The sequence below is a fragment of the Corvus cornix genome, chromosome 23, assembly GCF_000738735.6.
Source record: "Corvus cornix cornix isolate S_Up_H32 chromosome 23, ASM73873v5, whole genome shotgun sequence".
In the NCBI taxonomy this organism is placed as follows: domain Eukaryota; kingdom Metazoa; phylum Chordata; class Aves; order Passeriformes; family Corvidae; genus Corvus; species Corvus cornix.
The window spans coordinates 4,414,925-4,433,105 of NC_046352.1; the positions used below are offsets into that span (position 1 = coordinate 4,414,925).

General features: G+C 61.8%; 1 protein-coding gene across 13 annotated transcripts; it reads right to left on the reverse strand.

The window, feature by feature from the left end:
* Positions 1 to 701: 701 nt before the first annotated feature.
* On the reverse strand, positions 702 to 18,181 carry UBTF (upstream binding transcription factor). Of its 13 annotated transcripts, none has more exons than XM_039564524.1 (22): positions 18,084 to 18,181; positions 14,097 to 14,230; positions 10,959 to 11,134; positions 10,595 to 10,678; positions 9,811 to 9,966; positions 9,037 to 9,101; positions 8,312 to 8,441; positions 7,774 to 7,884; positions 7,351 to 7,484; positions 6,617 to 6,758; positions 6,249 to 6,290; positions 5,408 to 5,521; positions 5,118 to 5,273; positions 4,546 to 4,701; positions 4,216 to 4,326; positions 4,040 to 4,128; positions 3,683 to 3,872; positions 3,380 to 3,427; positions 3,076 to 3,144; positions 2,560 to 2,706; positions 2,114 to 2,233; positions 702 to 1,723 (listed from the first exon to the last, which is right to left on the reverse strand). In XM_039564524.1, exons 2-22 carry the CDS (start codon positions 14,152 to 14,154, stop codon positions 1,610 to 1,612), a joined length of 2,412 nt encoding a protein of 803 aa, XP_039420458.1. In that variant the 5' UTR covers positions 14,155 to 14,230; positions 18,084 to 18,181; the 3' UTR covers positions 702 to 1,609. The 13 variants fall into 13 exon arrangements, with proteins under 13 accessions (XP_039420458.1, XP_039420457.1, XP_039420461.1 ...); XM_039564523.1 differs by lacking the exon at positions 18,084 to 18,181 and adding an exon at positions 17,491 to 17,578; XM_039564527.1 differs by lacking the exon at positions 18,084 to 18,181 and adding an exon at positions 17,040 to 17,197.

Here is an 18,181-nt window from a genome sequence, read left to right on the forward strand (position 1 = left end):
GGGGGGGGTAGGAACTCCCCTCAAAACCCCAAACCTGCAGCAGAGCCCCCCTTCTGCCCCCCCAAGCCCCTGCAGAGATTCGGCTGAAGAGAAAAATGGCTAAATTACAGCCCTAGAGAGAAAAAGCCCCCTCAAGCCCCCCATGCCCTTCTCTGGGGCCCCCCAAATCCTGTTCCCCAGCCCAAGTCCTCTCCAGGGACAGGATGGGGGAGGGGCAGAAAGAACAAATCTTGAGCCCCCCCCAATTAGGGTGGGGGTCCCCAATGACACTGGGTGGGTTTTTGGGGGTGGCACGGGGTGGGGGGACAGAACCCTGCAGGGAGGTGCCGTGGGATTGCTGGTGCTCGTGTCTGCTTAAAAAAAGGGGGGCCCCTGACAGACCCCCCATGCACCCACCCCGGTCCCCGCGGCCCCATCCCCCTCCCGGGGAGGGGGGCATTGACCCCCCAAAATAAACCCAAACCGCACCAATATTTACAGCATGGCCCGGGGGGGTTGAAACCCCCGGGGGGGACGCGAACTGGCGGTAACTGGGGTTAACTGGGGCTGACTGGGGCAAGGGGAGCTCTGGTCCCCCCCCCCCAGGATTTGGGGTGAAGGGAGAGGAGCAGCTTCACCAGAGACCGAGAGGAAAACGGGGGACAGGGGTGGGAAGGAAAAGGGGTGGGGGGGAAACGGGGCGGGGGAAATGAAAAATAAAAGATGGATCTTTCTTGTTTTATAAAAAGGAAAAAAAAAACCAAAAACGAAATAAAATAAAATACAACGGCACAACAACCACCGACAACAGAGCGGGGGGACCCCGCGCCCCCCCTTGGTCACGCTGAGCCGCCGGCCCCGGGCGGGGGCGGCCCCGGTGCCCCCCCCGGCTCCCACTCGCACTCACACACACGCCCCCTCCCCACGCCCCTCCCACCCCATCGGGGACACGCCGCGGGTCACCGTCCTGGCCGTCCCCGGCGCTCCCAAGTGCCGTGGATGTGGAGTTCCCGGGCAGCTCCCGGGGCAGCTTCCAGACTGTACAAGGTTTTTTTGGGGGGTGGGGAGGACCCCCAAGATGCTGGGGGTGCGCAGAGGGCTGGGGGGTTGCAAGGAGGCATTGTCCCATCGGCTGAGTCCTGAGCGCCTCGGCTCGTGCTCCGCGCCCGCTGCCGGAGGGGCTGCGTGGGGAGGGGATTTTCTTCCCATTTCTGGGATTTTTAATTAAAAAAAAGGTATGGGGGGCTGTTGTTGGTTTTTTTTTTTTTTCCTGTGTGTTTTTCTTCTCTTTCTAGAAAGTCCGGAGCTGGTAGCGAGGGGGTTATGGGGGTAGGGATGGAGAGACACCCCCCTGGAAAGAATGAAATTCCAAAAAAAAATCGCTTTCCCTCGGGAGTAAAGCAGGGGGCAGGGGTGGGGGGCTCTCTCCTCGCCCCCCAGCCTGGGGGAAGCAGCCCCTGATCCCCCTCCGTAGTGTGAGCTTGGCGGAGGGGTCCCCCCGGCCCCCGCTCCCCGCGTTGGGGGTACCACGGGGGGGCAGGAGGAAGAGAAGGAAGGATTTTGAGGGGCTGCAGGGGGGATTTGGGACCGAAACCGAGAAACCAAACGACGTTACGAAGAGCTTGGCCGATCAGTTGGAGTCGGAGTCGGAGGAGTCCCCCGAAGAGGAGGAGGAACTGCTGCTGCCCTCCGAGTCGTTGTCATCCTCATCCTCATCATCCTCATCCTCATCATCCTCGTCATTCTGGGAGGGGGGTGGCAGAGAGGAGGGGGAGGTCAGGGCAGGGTTAGTCCACCGTCACTCCCTTGTCCCCTGCTCACCCTCCCCGACGGGGTCCCCACAGAGCGCGGGGTGTGACCCCCACCCTCCCATCGCTGCCCCCGGGGGTCTGGGGGTGGAGGAGGAGGGACGAGGGGCAGGAGCCAGGAGTGAGTTTGCAAGGGCTCAGCTCGGGGTGCCGGGGGGGGACGTGCTGGAGCAGCGCGCGGGGGTCCTGCCTTCACCTCTGCCACTGCCTCGCTACACGATCTGAGGGAGGGTACCCGACCCGCCTCGTGCCTCAGTTTCCCCCCTCTAAAGCCAGGGAAGGAAGAGGCGTGAGCTGAGACCAGCGAGGGGGTGGAAACACCTCACCTGTCCGGTGGCGAGCACAAGGCACGGACACGGTTTCTGGCCCCAGCGCCATCCAGCATACTCTGATTTCAGTTGCACCGGTGTAAAGCTTTGACTCTGGTGACTTACTCGGCATTCACACTGGCGCAAACGGAGCCGAGACCAGACTCAGTATCTCCACCAGGAAAAAGACAGGAGATTTTTCTCTGCTCACTGGGGGCTCTGCACACCCCCCGCACCTCTACGTCCCGAGGCTGCTCCTGACTACGCCCCGCGGCTGCTCCTCGCGCCCTCCCCGGGAACACCGGGGGGATCCCGTTCCCCTTCTCCTCCCCGTGTCCCCCTGCTTCCCGGGGGCTCCTCTGCCACGGATCTATCTGAGCCTGGCTGCGGCTGCCCCCCAGCCCGGGGGGAGGGTGAGGGGGGCCCCGTGCCCTCCCCGTGCCCTCCCCGCGCCGCAGCCTCACCTCATCCCCATCCTCGCTCTCCTCCTCGCTGCTGGACTCCGAGGAGTCGCCGCCTTCCTCTGACGAGTCGCCGTTGTCATCATCATCATCCTCGTCTTCATCGTCGTCTTCCTCCTCCTCTTCCTCCTCGTCATCATCCTCTGACTCCTGCGGGACAGGAGGGGCTTGGTGAGTCCCTGGACCTCCACACCCATGGGTGCAGCACCCACCCCCATCCTTGACCATCCACCTTTGGGTTCCTCCATCCATTGAGCAGATCAGGTGATTCCCTATCCCACACCTTGGTGGGAGCCTTTCCCCATTTACACTGAAAATTGCACCAAAAAGGGTCCCTGAGCAGGGTCAAAATCTGAGCTGGATGGGTTCTGAGCAGGGATTTGGGGAAAGTTTATGGTCTCGAGGACAGGGCAGGCAGCTGGAAGGGCAAGGGACGCCTCAAACAAGGGGTGTGGGTCGCCCCGGACGCACTCCCCAGGGAGGGGGCCTGGGTGGCCCCATGGGGCTGTCGTGACTCACCGACTTGGACTGCATTGTTGGCTTCATCTTGGGGTTGGGACCCCGGATCTTCCCTATGCTCTTGCGTTTCTGCGGGAACAAAACCAAACCCTTTAGGGCTCAGGCTCAGCTCCTTCCCAGTGTCCAGCCCAGAGAAAATCCCACTGCTGAGCTGCCATGGGGACAAATCCTCACTGAGGGGCTCTCTGGAGTGTGGCACACCCAAACCTCACCCAGGGCTGACCCCGGCCCAGTCCCAAGCCCCCAGGTTCCCCATCCCACCCCCAGACTCCCGGGAACACAGTAGTGCCACGTGGATACTCACGTTGGAAATGTGCTCCTTGTACGCAGCCCGCTCCTGGGGCGAGAGGCTCTGTGGGGACACGGACACAGTCAGGGATGGGCAGGCATGGGACGGGACAGGGGATGGAGCAGGGAAGGGCTCTAGCACAGGCACACCCTCCTCATGTATATAACTTTTTATCCTTTTAAGTTACAAAATGTCAAAAAAGTGTCTGGCAATGGTGGTTTTCGGAGGAGGGGTGGGAACAGAGACCACGCCAAGCATCATCCCCAAAACCAGCAGACCCCAGAGCCTCCCACCAGGCATGGGGGGTCCAGCACCCACCTTGAGCCAGATGTCGAGGTGCACCTTGTACTGTTTCTGCTGCTCCTCTGCCAGCTTTTTGTAGTGGTCCTTCTGGCCCTGGGAGATGCGCTGCCAGCGGCTGCCGATCTCCACCATCCGCTCCTTCAGCGGGAGGTGGTTCAGCTCCCCGTTGGACAGGAGCTCCTGGGAGAACTTCTGGTAACCGTTCCTGTACAGGGAGAGCGCAGGGACCAGGCTGGGACAGCGGGCACAGACAGCCCAGGTGTCCATAACCCCCATCCACCCACCCTGGGGTCCCCACCACCCTCCCTCCTCTTGTTCCAGGCTCTTCCCACCAGCACGGCAGACCCCATTTTTCACCCCCCAGGTACTCACATGGGGGGTTTCTTTGGCTCTCCCTGGAACTTCATTTTCTTGGTGGAGTTGGTGGAGCACGGAGGGGCCCGCATCTCGCTCAGCTCCCTCTGAGCCACAGGAGAGAGAGAGGGTCAGGGAGAGGGGCAGCACCAGGTGAGGGACATGGCGAAGGACAGGACGGGACAGGGACCCACCTCGTATCGCTTCTGATCCTCCGCCGCCTTCTTGATCCACATCAGTTTCTCCTTCTTTTCCATGTTGTTCCAAGTGGCCTCCATGGCCTTCAGCGCTTTGCCCCGGTCGTTCTGTGGGACAGAACCGCCACGATGCATCAGACGCACCCAAAACCCCTGGGACATTGGGGTGCTGCCGCTGGAGCACTGCTCCCTCTGTGACCCCCGTCCTCCCCACAGCTCCCAGCCCAAACCCAGGTGTGAGACCCAGGGAGAAAGCACATGGGAATTCCTGCAGGTGGGAGTGATGACCCTGCCACCCTCCAGCCCCTTTCCCAGCCCACTCCTCACCTTGAAACGAGCCAGGTAGTCCCCGATGACGCTCTGTTGCCAGATCTCTTCGGCAGTTTTGGGAGACTCGGGCAGTTTCCCGCGCTCCTCTTTATCCGAGCCGTGCTTCTTCTCCGACTGTGCCTTCATCGCCGCCTCCCGCGCCTTGTACTTGGCCTGGGCAGGGGGCACAGGGGGTGAGGGGGCACGGCAGGGGCACAGCTGCCAAACACCAGGAGGGAACTGGAGCTCCCCCAGCACTGCCCCCACAGTAGCATTGACAGCCCCCCCACCAACCCCAACCCCATCTCCGGACTCCCCCCGTCAGGAAAACCACCAAAGCCTTAAAACTGAAGCTCTGAGGTTTCTTTATCTGGTGGGTTTTGACCCCCAGGTGATGAGAGGGAGGAGCACAGCCAGTGGTGCCCCTTGGTGCCAACACTGGCACCTGTGTGACAGCTCACTGTGATGCTCTGGGGGACATTTGTGCCCCTTGGAGCAGGACAAGCACAGGAGCATCCCCTGGACTGCCCGAGATGCCCACGGGAGCAGTGGAGATGGGGATGGAGGAGGAGTAGAGGGATGGTGCCAACCTTCTTCTTCTCAGAAAGGTCGTTCCACATGCGGGCCAGGAGCCGGGTCAGCTCGCTCTCCGACAGCTCCGGCCGCTCCTCCTGCAGCTGCTTCCGCTTCTCCTCCGAGAAGATGAACATGGCTGAGATGGGCCGCTTGGGCTTCTCTGAGCTGGCCTGAGGGGGCACACGGGGCTGTGAGGGGGGGCGAGCCCACCGAGGGACCAAAGCCCTCAAAGCCCCTTGAGATGCACAACCCCATCCCGAGCCTCTGGCAGGTGCTGCCCCGTCCCTCCTGGTGCCGCTCCCACCTTGCCGGTCTCTGGTGAGGATTTTTTGGATGCAGGACTCGTCGCCCCTTTCCGATTGCTGCCCAGCATCTTCTCCTCGCCCAGCACCCGCTGCTGCTCCTCCTCGGGCAGGCTCTGGGGGGCACAGGAGGAGAGACATCATTAGAAGCCCAGCGCTAATGAGGCTCTGAGGCGATCGGGGAATAGGGACATTGGGGAAGGGGATTAATGCACTTGGGTGTCCTGATCCAAATCCTGTCCCAGCAGTCAGGACCAGCATCTGGAACTGCACATGTACAGCGTGGGGGTCCCCATGCTGTCACCCCCTATCTGGGCAGTGTCCCTCTGCCCCAGCTCTGTCCCCATCCCGCTTCAGCCGTTTCTCAGTGAAAGCAGGTGGGCAGGTGCCTGGATCCGGGCACACCCCTGGGTTTTCCACCCTGTGCCCCTGCAGCCGCAGCCGGGGCCGCGTCACGTCCGCCCAGGGACGGGGACGATGCCGGGGTGGCCTCGGTGTGGCTCCCCCGCCCACGCCCCAGCGAGGGAAGGAAGTGAGACGCTGCACAGCCACCGCCACTGAACACCCTCCCCTCCAGCTCCAGCCCTCTGCTCACCCCAGCTCCCCTCCCAGCTGGGAGGCCCACCCTCACCTCCCACTGCCTAACTGGAAGACACTGGGCCAGGCATTAGGACAGCCGGAAGGTCAAGGCTATGTGCAGCTACCTGCACAGCACCCACGGCTGGGCTCAGACATGTTTTGGGGGGGAGCAAAGAGAGCAGCCCCCCATTTAAGCTATCCCAGTCCCTGGGCAGAGTCGCCCATTGCCAGATTCGGGCTCTCCTGCACCCCCTCTTCACTCACCTCCAGGAAGCGGAGCAGCTCGATCTCATAGTCTTTCTTTTTCTGAAGGAAGATGGAGACGTACGGTTACAAAGAGATCCCTCATTCCATCCCTGCCTCCTGCAGCCCCTGACCCAGCCTCACTCCCTTGGCAACAGCATCCTCCACCTGGGCCATCTGTTTGTCCCACACAGGAGCCAGGATCAAGGGGAGGTGACCGAGGACCTCAGGGACAATCGGTGATGCAGACAAGCACAGGGACTGAGGAAGGGTGAGGGGCTCGTTTCCAGGGATATTTGTAGCCCAGACTCTCCCATCCAGCTGTTCCTTCCCCACAGCACTGGTGCCCACCTGCCTCTCCCCCCACCTGTCCATCCTCAGCCACTCACCTGGTCACACTTTTTGTGGTAGGCATCCTTTTCCTTCTGGGAGAGCAGCTTCCACTGCTGGCTGCACAGCACCATCCGCTCCGTGCTGGGCACATCTTTCATGTTGGCCATCAGCTCTGCACAGTACAGGGAGTAGCTATTCCTGAAAAACCCACAGAGGGGCCCAGTGTTAGGGAAAATCTGCCCCTGTGGAGCAGGCTGGGTGCTAAAAGCCTCCCCAAAACCTCCCAGGTGGGTTGCACCAGGCAGGGAAGTGAGGTACCTGTGTTTTAGGGCAGCTGGGGGCTGGATCACCCCCTAAAACCCAGAGTATGATGGTGCATCTGATGCATCGTGGTGGTTCTGTCCCACAGATTCTCCCCAGGATGTGCATTTAATGTACATTTAAGGACTAGTTTAATGGGATCATCATGGAATCATGTAATCATTAAGGCTGGAAAAGCCCTCTCAGATCACTGAGTCCAACCATTAACTAACACTGCCAAGCCCACACTAAACCTTGACCTCAAGTGTCACATCCACACTTTTTGAACACTTCCAGGGATGGTGACTCCACCTCTGCCCTGGGCAGCCTGCTCCCAGGCCTGACCGTGACAAGATTTGTCCTATAAATGCCATCTAACCCCCCTATGTCTGTGCTCCCAGAAGTTATCTGGGCTTCCCAAGTCTCAGTGTCCTCGTTGGCAAGAACCAGCATCCACCCAGGCCACGGCTCCGTGAGGGACAGGACTCACGGGGGTGGCTTCGTGGGTCGTCCGTCGAACTTGTCCTTAAGCTGCCGCTCGGCCTTGGTGAGGGTGGAGCGGGTGATCCCCTCCTCGCTGATGTTCAGCTCCGGGTGCTTCTGGATGTAATCCCGCATGATCTCCTGTGGAGAGCAGAGAGCGGTCAGAGGGGCTGCCACCCCCGCCTGCCGGGGCCGGAGGAGGAGGAGAGAGAAGCCAACCACTGCCCTAATCAATCCTGTGCCCAGGGATCCTGCTGCCTGCCCCGCACACGGCTGGAGAGGCAGGGCTCAGCCTCACTAGGGACCTGCCGGGACCTGCCTGAACCCCCATGCTGGCTATCGGGAGAGGCCACGCAGGGCTGGGATGCAGAGCGGCTCGGAGTGAATGTTGGGACGAGTGTGGAGGGGACCGGGTGAGGCTGCTCCCTACCTCGTACTCCTTCCGCTGTTCCAGGGCCTTATGAATCCATTTCAGCCTCTTTTTATCCGAGAGTTGAGACCACTGCTTGCCCAGCGACTCTTTCACCTCCTTCGTGGTGGCCTGAAAACCCAAAGCCAGAGGTGAGGGCAGAGGGGTAAAATTCAAAAAAAAAAGAGGAATTAAAAAAAAAAATGGCAAAAAAATGGCAAAAAAATGGCGTGGCCTGGTGGGGCCTGACGGCACCCGGCACGGGGCGGCTGGGAGCCGCGGGGGTGCGTGGGAGCGGGGGGCATGGCCAGAGGTGGATGTCTGTGCTGGAATCCTTTCCTGCCCTGACTCAGGCTGTGGTCACCCCTTCCTGGCAAAAAGTGGAGGCTGGATCCCTGAGCCTCTTCCAGGTGTGCAGAGCCCCTCCTTACCTCGGTCCAGGCTCCTGCGGTGTCCTCCATCCCGACCCCCTAAAATGCTTCTCTCCCTTCCCCTCCTGTCCCCCGGCAGCGGGGTCCGGGACCCCCCAACACTCACACTCGCACTCACTCCCACCCACCGTACTCACATCTGGACGCACTTTCAAGTAGATCTTCTTCTCGTGGTTGTACCACAGCTGCTGGGGGGTCTTGGGTTTTTCGGGGACGTCGGATTTCTTGGCGTTCTGGATGAGATCCGGGTGGTCTTCCCTTTACCAGGCAAGGAGGTGGGGAAGGGAGAGCATCAGGGAGGTGGCAGTGGCAAGGAGAGCACTCCTAAAGCTGCCTGCTAAGGGGTGACTGTCACTGCAGGGCTGAGCCTCCATGGGCTCAGGTACTGGGGGGTCCCAAAAAAGAGCAGGAGGGTTTTAGGAGAGATTTAAGTTTGTCCCTCCTTGGGGAGCATTGGCTAAAGGCATCCCTGGGCTCAGCGGTAACCCTGAAGCAGCAGCAGGTCATTGGGAAAGCCGGGATCCACCTGGATCACAGCAACCACATCCAAGGGGAAGGTCTGGAGTGACTGGGGGGACACTTCAGTTCTTATCAGTGCTGGTGGCAGGGCTCCTGTCCCCACCCTGCAGACCTCCAGAGCATGGCTGGTCCTCTGCTCTCCCCCTCATCCAGTCTCCCAGCTGGAGGGATGCTTCCAGACACCTTTTCCTTGCTCTTTTTTGGCTGAATTCCCTCTTCTCTTCAAGCCAAAGGCCCATCAGGGCTTCCTCTGTGAGCTATGCACAGGAGGGGAATCTGGATCTGCCTGGAGGGGCCCAGGAAAATATGGGGGGCGGGGGGGCTGCCTGCTCACCTGAACCTCGCCAAGTTCCTCTCAAACTCCTGCTTCTCTCTCTGGAAGTCCTGGATATATTTCATCTGGGGACACAAAGCCACCGCAGAGGCGGAGAGGGATGTCAGCACCAGGGAACGGGCAGGAAGATACATCCCTGTCGACCTGGCTGGGCATCCCACCACCCCAAGAGGGACTCAAGGGCTCCCCAGCCCAGGGAATGGTCCTGTGGAGGGTTTCCAGCCTGCCCAGGGATTCAGCAGCTGGGTATCTCCCCTCTCTGTGCATCCCAGCAGCCCTGGAAAGGGCACAGTGGCACTTTGTGCCCTGGACTTTTCCTGGATGCCCCAGACTGAAAGTTGGGGGCCCCCAAAGCCCTGCCCAGGCTCTGGCATCTCCAGGTGGGCAGATCTCTGCTCCCAGCATCTCCCAGAGCCTGTCCCTGTGTTCCTTGCCTGGACAGGGTGGCACAGCGGGGCGTGTGCCTCAACCCCAGCATTAAACACGGATCCACCCAACGGCAAAGCCACCATCCAGGTCCAGCGGGAAGAGACGGACCAACGGACAGACCCAACCAGCCTCCACCCCACAGATCCTGGGAACCAGGACAGGAAAAGCCAAGGAAGTCTTACAGGTCTGACGGGACTAAATGAACGCCTGGTTTCTCCCGTCCAGAGCTGGATTAAGCCCTCACCAGGCAGAGCCTGGGCTCTGCTGGTTTTACTGGAAGAGCTGGGCAGAGCCCAGCACACAGAGGCACGTGGTGGGAAGGGGCTTGCTGACCCCCCTCCATACCTTCTTCTTCTCAGGAAGCTCCTTGTATTTCTTAGACAGGATCTTGGTGAGATCCAGGTTGCTCATTTCGGGGTGAAGCTTGGCGTATTTGGCTCGCTTCTCCATGAAGAAGCGGAAATAGGGAGTCAGGGGCTTCTTGGGGAAGTCGGGATGTTTCTGGGGAGACAGCAGAGTGGAGGACACTGAGCACAGAGCTGGCAGCACCACAGGGGCACAGCCAAACCCACGGCTCCCTAGCTCCAGGGGCACCTGCCTCCATCCAGCCCTGCTGGCGATCCAGGTATGGCAGGCAAGGAGGGGGAAACTGCTGCGAACAAGGGCTCCCCAAGGAACTGCAGTATCCCACGGCTGGGAACCTTGGGAGCGGCCTCCAGCCATCCAGAGCCGTCAGCACAGAGCGAGAGGGGACACTGAGGCAGGAGGAGGGGATGGGACCCAACTCCCAGGGATGGAGCATCAGCTGCCCCAGGGCCACCTGGTCTAAAGCACCCGGCAGGCCAGGAATAGGACGGCAGCCTCCCGGCCCCTCTGGAGCTAAACTTGGACGCAGGCTGCCAGCAGCACAGCCGGCCATATTAAATGTACCCGGGACTTGGCCCGGGCCCAGCGCCGCAGCCTCCGGAGCCTTGGGCAGCCGGACACCGGGATTACGGGCAGTGAGGTGCCTGCAGGGGCTCCCACAGCGGAGCCACGTGGATCTGAGGTGCCACAGCGGTGACAGCCCCCCATCCTGGGGAAGTGTGGGGTCACCCTTTAGGGAGTGATCTTAATTCCTGACCAATACCTTGAGCTTTTTGCCTTTGTAAGGATTCTTCACATGCTCTTCAGCATCCATAATGAGCTCTGTGAGGGTCCGGAATTTCCTCACCTGTGTGGAATGAAGAAACAAAGACTTGAACAGCAGACAGGGCAGATCCCCGGCATGGCAGAAACCCACTGGGTTTTGTAATGCTACCCCAAAAATGATGGATCCCAGCCCCTCTGAGGATGCTGATGTCACAGTGCTGACAGGAGAGGGACGGTGCCGGCACCAATGGCCAAGGGCTCTGGGCACTCAACTTGGGCAATTCCAACAGCCCTAGGAATGTCAGCGGGACACTCAGACCCTGTCACAAAGTCCCCACAAAGCCCCATGTGGTGTCCATTACCTCGTTAGAAATCTCCATCCACTTCATCTTGCACATCTCCCCTGAGAAGTCCTTGAAAGCCACTTTTTCCCAGTCCAGGTGGGACTCGGTGGTTTTGAACTTGCTCCCGTCGTTGGAGGGCAGGTTATTCTTCATGCACTCCAGGAGGGTCAGCATGTCCTCCTGTGACCAGCGGTCTGAGCAGCAAGAAACAGGATCAGCCAGGGGCAGGCAGCCTTTTCCCTTCCCTTGCCTTCCCTTCCCAGCAGGATACCGGGACTACAGCTCCCGGCGTGCCGCTCCGAACTGCACGCCAGGACACGTAATCTCCACATGCTGCCTCTCGAGATTAAAGATCAAAGGGAAGTGGCTGTTTCCATCACCCTCAAGCAACTTTCTATGGGCCAAAACAATCCAGGCAAAGCTAGAAATTCCACTCAGTGCAAACCAGAGAGACTTGTTCATCCCAGAAAACCATCAGATAAGGGACGGCTCTGCTGCACGGGAGCAGAGGGCGATTTCCTACGCCCTGCGGAGCGACATGGGAGCAATGAGCTCTCCAGCCAAGCAGGAAACAGGGAAACCCACTTTCCAAGTGGAAAAGATGTGTCCAGAGCAATGGGAAAACCCCAGCGCTGCTTTTCCTGCACCTCGGAGAGCTTTGCCATCACCTGGGCCCAGCTCCATGGTGACCTCTGCCAAGGTCAAAGCTCCCACACCACAGAGTGAGGGGGGACAGAGCCCGGCACAGCCCCCCCTGTCTCACAGAGGGGTCCCTGACAGTGCAGGGATGATGTTTATGTCACCCAACATCCCCCAAGCTGCTGGGAGGAGCATCCCCAGCTCCCATAGGGACAAGTTACTGGAATGGTGGGACGGGCACATGGCAAAGCCAGAGAGCCTGGAGCAACCGTGAGGCCAGGACAGGCAGCAGCACTGTGCCGGGACAGGCAACAGGCAGGATATCCCAGCCCTGAATGCCTCATCCAGCCCCAACCGTGGGGCTGCTTCCCTGCCAGGGGAATTCCTCCCTGCTCCAAACTTCCACGCCAGCTGGGGAGCACAGCCCGGGGTGCTCTGCAAATATGGGTGGCCCTGGGGAATGCAGCGGGGCCTGGGAGCGGAAGGAAAAGTCCCTGGGGATGGGCCGGAGGAGGAGCAGAGCCCGGAGCCACCCGCCCACACAGCCCTGGCTGCCTCATCCCGGGGTGGGCACCCGGGATTCCGGCGGTGCAGGACTGGCTCACCACAGCTTTCCCTGCCTCACATCTCTGCCAGGTGAAGGCTGAGGCGTTTGGAGTTGCCTGTGGGACATGGAGCACTGCAGAGATGGGGACAGTGGGACAGAGAGGATTCTGAAGAGATGGGGACAGTGTGGCTGGTCATGGATTTGAGTGGAGCATCTCTCCCTCCATCTCCAGGAATGAAACCAAGCTCCCAGAAATATCCAGCTGCAGAGATTCCTTCAGCTGCAGCTCTCCCTCCACTCAAGACTCAACATGAGCAAAACCACCTCCACCTCCTGCCCTTGCAGGGGTCTGGGGAAGGACAACTCCCCTGGAATCCCAAATCCAAGCAAGGGATGTTAAAGGACACATGGGACCTGGTGAAGGGAGCATAGCCAGGACCTGACCCCCCATCCCATTTCCCCTCCTGGACCTGCCTGGTTGGGGGTCAAGGCAGGAACAGCTTAGGATCCAGCTGGTCCCTACAGTGACCTCATTAGGGCTTCATATGGAGGGAGAAGACGGAAAGAGCTCCCCTGGAAAGCAGGGAGCCCGGTGGCTTGGGGTGTGTCGCCATGTTCCTGGCTTCATCCCAAAACACCACGAAGATGGAAAAGAGATGGGAAACCCCCATTCCCTACAGGGCTGGGGGAGATCAGAGCTGCGAGAAGGAGAACACAGTCCCAAATTCTGTCGTCCTGTTTTTCCCATCCACTTTCCAGGCCTCCCAGGCAAGGACCAATGAGGCAGAACAGGGCTGGGAAGCTGGTGCCAACTTCACTTGCAGAAATCAGGAGGAATTACCAAAACCAGCACAGCCATAAAAATCCAGAAGAGATGGAGAAGGGGACGAGACACCCCCCCAAACCTGCCCCCATCAAGCCCAGTGCCTCAGTTTCCCCCCTCAAATGCAGAAACACCCGGAGACCTTTGGCCCCGCGTGAACCCCCCGCCGGCAGACAGCTGGCATAACCACATCCCAAAGGAATACATAAAAAACCACTGGAAACATCCCAAAATCCTCGCTGGCAGCAGAGTGGGGACAACAGGGACCCCCACACTCAGCCCTCCATCCTTCTGTTCCCCTCCCTCAACCAGGGGCTTGCTGAAGAACGCTGGAACTGCGGCGTTCACCCACCAGGATGAATGGGGTTGTCTGTGCCCTGGGACCGATTTATCCCGGCTCTCCTGGCACCGGCCGGGCCGGGTCTATATTAGGAAAGCTGCCCCGGTGTAATTAAATCCATCTAAAGTCCCGGAGAAGGACACGTGCTCCAGCCGGGTTCGCTCGAGGCAACTACCCCGACTGCAGCAAGGAAGGAGGAAAATCGGGGGGACCTGGCAGGTGTGAGGGGCTGGACGGCGCTCCAGACCTTTGGGGGGGGCCCGGGAGGTTTCTGAGGGGTGGAGTGGCAGAGCCCTGCGAGCTGCCCTAGATAAACATCCTTCTTTTTTCCCTTGTTTTCCTGCCCCTTTTCCAATAAAAGCTGAAGCTCTGATGTCATGCCGGGGTCTGGAAGCCGGAGGCCCAAGGTAACGGCTTGGCTTTTAATGCAGCCCAGATGTGAGCAGGGAGGGCAGCACCTCTGTGCCAGCCCCCCCTTCCCAATCCACCCGAAACACCAGCCCCTCAAAAGAGCATCCCAGTGCCAAGGGGCTGCAGGCGCAGCGGAGCATGAATCCGTGTGCTCATACACGTGTGAGCGTGTTCCCCGCGGCAGATCAGAACTCGGAGAGGCAGATTCCCCCCCCGCCTCGATCCGCTGGCAGTCGGGATCACGGATCCTCCATCCCTCCTCCTTCTCCATCCCTTCTCCTCCCCATCCCTCTGAGAAAAGCGGCGCTCTGAGGTTTTTTATTATTATTTTTAAGCACGGCAGCAGAATTCCCGCGGGAGCACTGTCATGTTGAGGGGGGCTGCGGGGGGGCTCACCTTGGTTTTTGGGAGCTGTCATTTCCAGGTCTGCAGGGCACTCGGCTTCGCCGTTCATCCTCCACCTGCCTGTGCCCAGGACGGTCCCGCGGGCTCCCTCCTCACCCTCTTCCCAAAATCACTCCCGCACAGCTCTGCAAGGAAAGGGAGAACCCTGCTAGGCATCCCCACCGTGACAGGGGGGCCCCCAGCTCTAACGGGAAGTGGGGGGAGCTCGATCCAGGCTCTGTCCATCCTCTCCACTCCCCGGTGAATGAGGTGCTGGAATACCCCCACCACCCATCCCTGAGAGGTTTGGGGAGAGCTCCAGGAAGGGGGATCCTTAATGGTGATGTGACCCCCCACACTGGTGAGGGGCGGAGAAAATGGGTGTGTAGACAGGGGAGAAGGGTCCAGGGGTTTGTCCCCAAGGTGGAGGGTAGGATCTGAGAGGGATCCCAATAAATCCCAGAGGAGACAGATTCAAGGTGGCTCCCTGGGGTGGGCGGGATCCAAAAACCAGGGATCAAGAGGATCTGAGTCAACAGGGCTCCAAGGGATCTCCTCTAAGGGGGTTCTCTCCCCCCCACAAAATGGGGGTTTCAAAGGAAGGCCCACCACAGATCTAGCAAAATCCTCCCCACAGGTGGGGACATGCTTGGAGAAGAGAGTGGTCCCCCAGATCCAAGGGAGATGGCAGGGGGGGCATTTGGAGACCTCGGGGGGATTGAGGGGTCTCCCAAGGGGGGAGAACAAGCTGCAGGAAGGTATTTCAACAGGGGGGGCTCCAGGGGAAGGATCCCCTCTCACCCCATTAGGAAGGATCTTACGGCTCCATGGGGAAGGATAACCTAGGGAGGAGGACCCCAAAACTTGGTGGGGGGGTGGCAGGATGGTAGCCTGGGGGGCTCCTCATCCGGGATTCCACCAGGGGAGTCCCTGGAGGGCAGATCAGGGCTGGAGGCCTCAGGGGGATCCCCCTCAGGGACAGGCCGCAGGCCTGGGGGAGGAGCAGGCCCCAGGCCTGGGGGGAAGCGGGGCCTGGGGGATCCCAGGGGGAATCCAGGCTCGGGGGGTCCCTTGGGGAGGGGGTGTTCAGGGGCTCCTGGGAGGAACCCGGCGCTGGGTCTGAGGGAGGATCACCCGGGGAGGGCAGCGGGGACGGCCCAGGGGTGCAGAACCCCCAGGTGCCAGGAGGGATCGGGGATGGCCCTTGGGGGAGGTCAGCTGCTGGAAGAGGGGATGTGGGATCACCCCAAGGGATGTGGGATCACCGCAGGGGATGCAGGCCCCTCCAGGCCTGGGCATCCCTGGGGGGGCCGGATCAGCCCCTGGTGGGGACGGATCCCGGATCACCTGAGGGAGATCAGTGCTGGGGTGGCTGGGGGATCACCTGGGGGTGGATGAGGGGCGTGCAGACCCCACCAGCATGGGATCGAGGATCACCCGGGGCTCGATGAACCCTGAAGGGATGGGGGGAGTCGCTCCAGGCTTGGATCAACCCCCAAGGGGGGCGGATCTAGGACCACCCTCGGGGCTGGCTGAGGGATCGCCGCGGGGTGGGATCAAGCCCAGCCCCCGGGCGGTGTGAAACCGGGGATCGCCCGGGGGTGGGAGTGGGGGATCACAACCGGGGGGGAAGTGTGGGGGTGTCGTGAAAGGCGGGATCGCGACAGGGGGAGGGATCCATGGGATCGGGGCGGGGCGGGCGGTGCGCGCGCACTGGGATCCCCGGGGGGTGCGCGGGGAGGGGGTGCGGGATCCCCCCGCGGGGGAGTCGGGGGGGGACCGGATCCCGCGCCTGGAGGGGGGAAGGAGGAGGAGGAGGAGGAGGAGGCGGGGGAGGAAGGGGCCGGGCCGGCGGGCGGAGGCGGGGAGCCCGCACATGCCCTGCGCCGCCGGCCAGCTCCAGTCTCCTCCTCCACCAGGCAGCAGGAACCGGGTGGGACCGAGCGCGGGCGGCCCCGGCGGCGCCTCCCCCGCCCCCGGTTCCCACCCGGGCGCCAGCGAGCTGAGCCCCCCCTCCTTTTTTTCTCTCCCCCCAACAACACCCGGGCAGACAATGGAAGGCGAGTTCGGGGGGCCGGGGGTGCGGAGAGGGGCCGGGGGAACGCGGAGCGCTCCCCCGGCCCCTCTCCGCACCCCCGGCCCCCCGGAGCGATGCGATGCGCTGCTTCATCCCCCCTCTCCGCATCCCCCCCCGCATCCCCCCATCGTTACCGGCCGCTCTCCGCCGCGGCACACAATGGCCGGGCTGCGCCCGCCTCCGCCCGCCGCTCCTTCCCCTCCACCCGCGGTTATAAAGCCGAGACAAACCCACCTCTCCGGGCTGCTAAGGGGGAGGAGGAGGAGGAGGAGGAGGTGGTGGTGGTGGTGGTGGAAGAAGGAGGGAGGAGGTTGGAGGGGGGGGTGTGGGGGGGAGCTCTAACCGAGCCGCCGCAGCCCCAACCCCGCCGCCGGAGCCGCTGGGGGAAGAAGAAGGAGAAGGAGAAGAAGGAGGAGGAGGAGGAGGAGGGGGAAGGGGGGGCGGGGATGCCCGGCTGGGGGCGGCCGGGCAGCTGCAGCGAGCCGGGCGAGGGCAGCGCGACCTCCCCGCACCGACCCCCGGGGAGCGGCTCCTACCCGATCCTCCCCCCCTCTCTTTTTCCCCACCGCCGCCCCCTCCTCGCTTTTCCTTTCCTCGTTTTTCCTTTCCTTTCCTCCCTTTCTTACCCCCCTCTTTTCTCTCCGCGACCCCTCCTCGAGCCCGCGAACACCCACCCACCCAGCGGGGGGCTGGAGCCCCGCTCCCGGTCCGGAGGGAAGAAAGGAAGGGAAGGGGGGGAAAGGCGGAAAAAAAAAGGGGGGGGAGAAAAAAATATAGATAAAAAGAAAATAAGGAGGAAAAAAAGGATAAAGAGGGGATAAAGCGAGGATAAGGGGAGATGAAGCGCGGGGGGGGGTCGGCCGAGCCCCGGCACGCACCGGCGGAGCGCGGCGCCCAGCTCCCGCCGCGGCGCGGGACTCACCCGGGCTCGGGAAAAACAAGCGGGCAGCGCTGGAAGCCTGCCCCCGAAATCCAGCTGCGGCACCGGGGAGGAGGGAGGGAAGGCGAGCGGGAAGGAGGGAGGGAGCGAGGAGGAGGAGAGGGAAGGGAAGGGAAAAAGGAGGGAGAGAAGGGGGGGGCACACCGGGGCCGCCGAGCCGGGCGCTGCCCCCCGCCCCGAGCCCCAGCGCGGTGCCCCCCGCGGGCGGGCGAGGCGGGCGAGCCCCGGCGGTGGCGGTGGCGGCTTCCTGCCCGCGGGGCCTGCGCGAAACCAGCCGTTCTAAAAAAAAATAATCTCTCTTTTATATCTATCAATCTATCTAAAAAAAATCGCTCTGGTGGGCGCGACCCCCTCCCCGTTCCCGTCGGAGCGGCGGCGGAGCGCCTTACCGAGCCCGGAGCGCGGCGGTGGCGGCGGCGGCGGCGGCAGCGGGAGCCCGGGGAGGAACAAAGCGCCTCCTCCAGCCCCGCCGGCGGAGCGGCGCGGCGGCGAATGGCGAGCCCGGGCGGCGGGCACGGCGCGGCGCGGCGGGGCACGGCGGCGGCGGCTCCCCCGGCGCGGGCACGTACCGGCGGGGCCGCCGCTTTGGGGGGCGGCGGGGGCTCGGGGCTCGCTCGGCGGGGCCGGGGCGGGGGAGCGGCGGTTGAACGGCGGCCAGCTCTGCAGCGCTGGCCCCGGGCGTGGACGCGCTCCAGTCCCCGCAGAGACGATCGCGCTTTCCCCCGCCTCCATGGCGCTGCGTTCGCTCTTCCAATCAGCCGGGCTGAGCGCGCCGGGATCCGCCGGGATCTCCCCGCCAGCCCCGCCGCCCCGCCGCCGCTTTCCGCCGGGTTTTTTATTGCTCTTTGCTTTTGCAACACTGTGGTGAGAAGAAAAAGAGGAGGAGGAGGAGGAGGAAGGAGAAGAGGAGGGAAAGGAGGGGGGGTGGGGTGGGGGGGGGAAGGGAGGAAGAAAAAAAATAAAAAAAAAAAAATCTCCTTACATGTGCAACAATCCTCGGCCGGCGTTTGCATAAAGAAAAAAATTTAAAAATTAAAAAAAAAAAATAAAAGAGAGGAGGAGAAAAAAATTGAAGGGGGG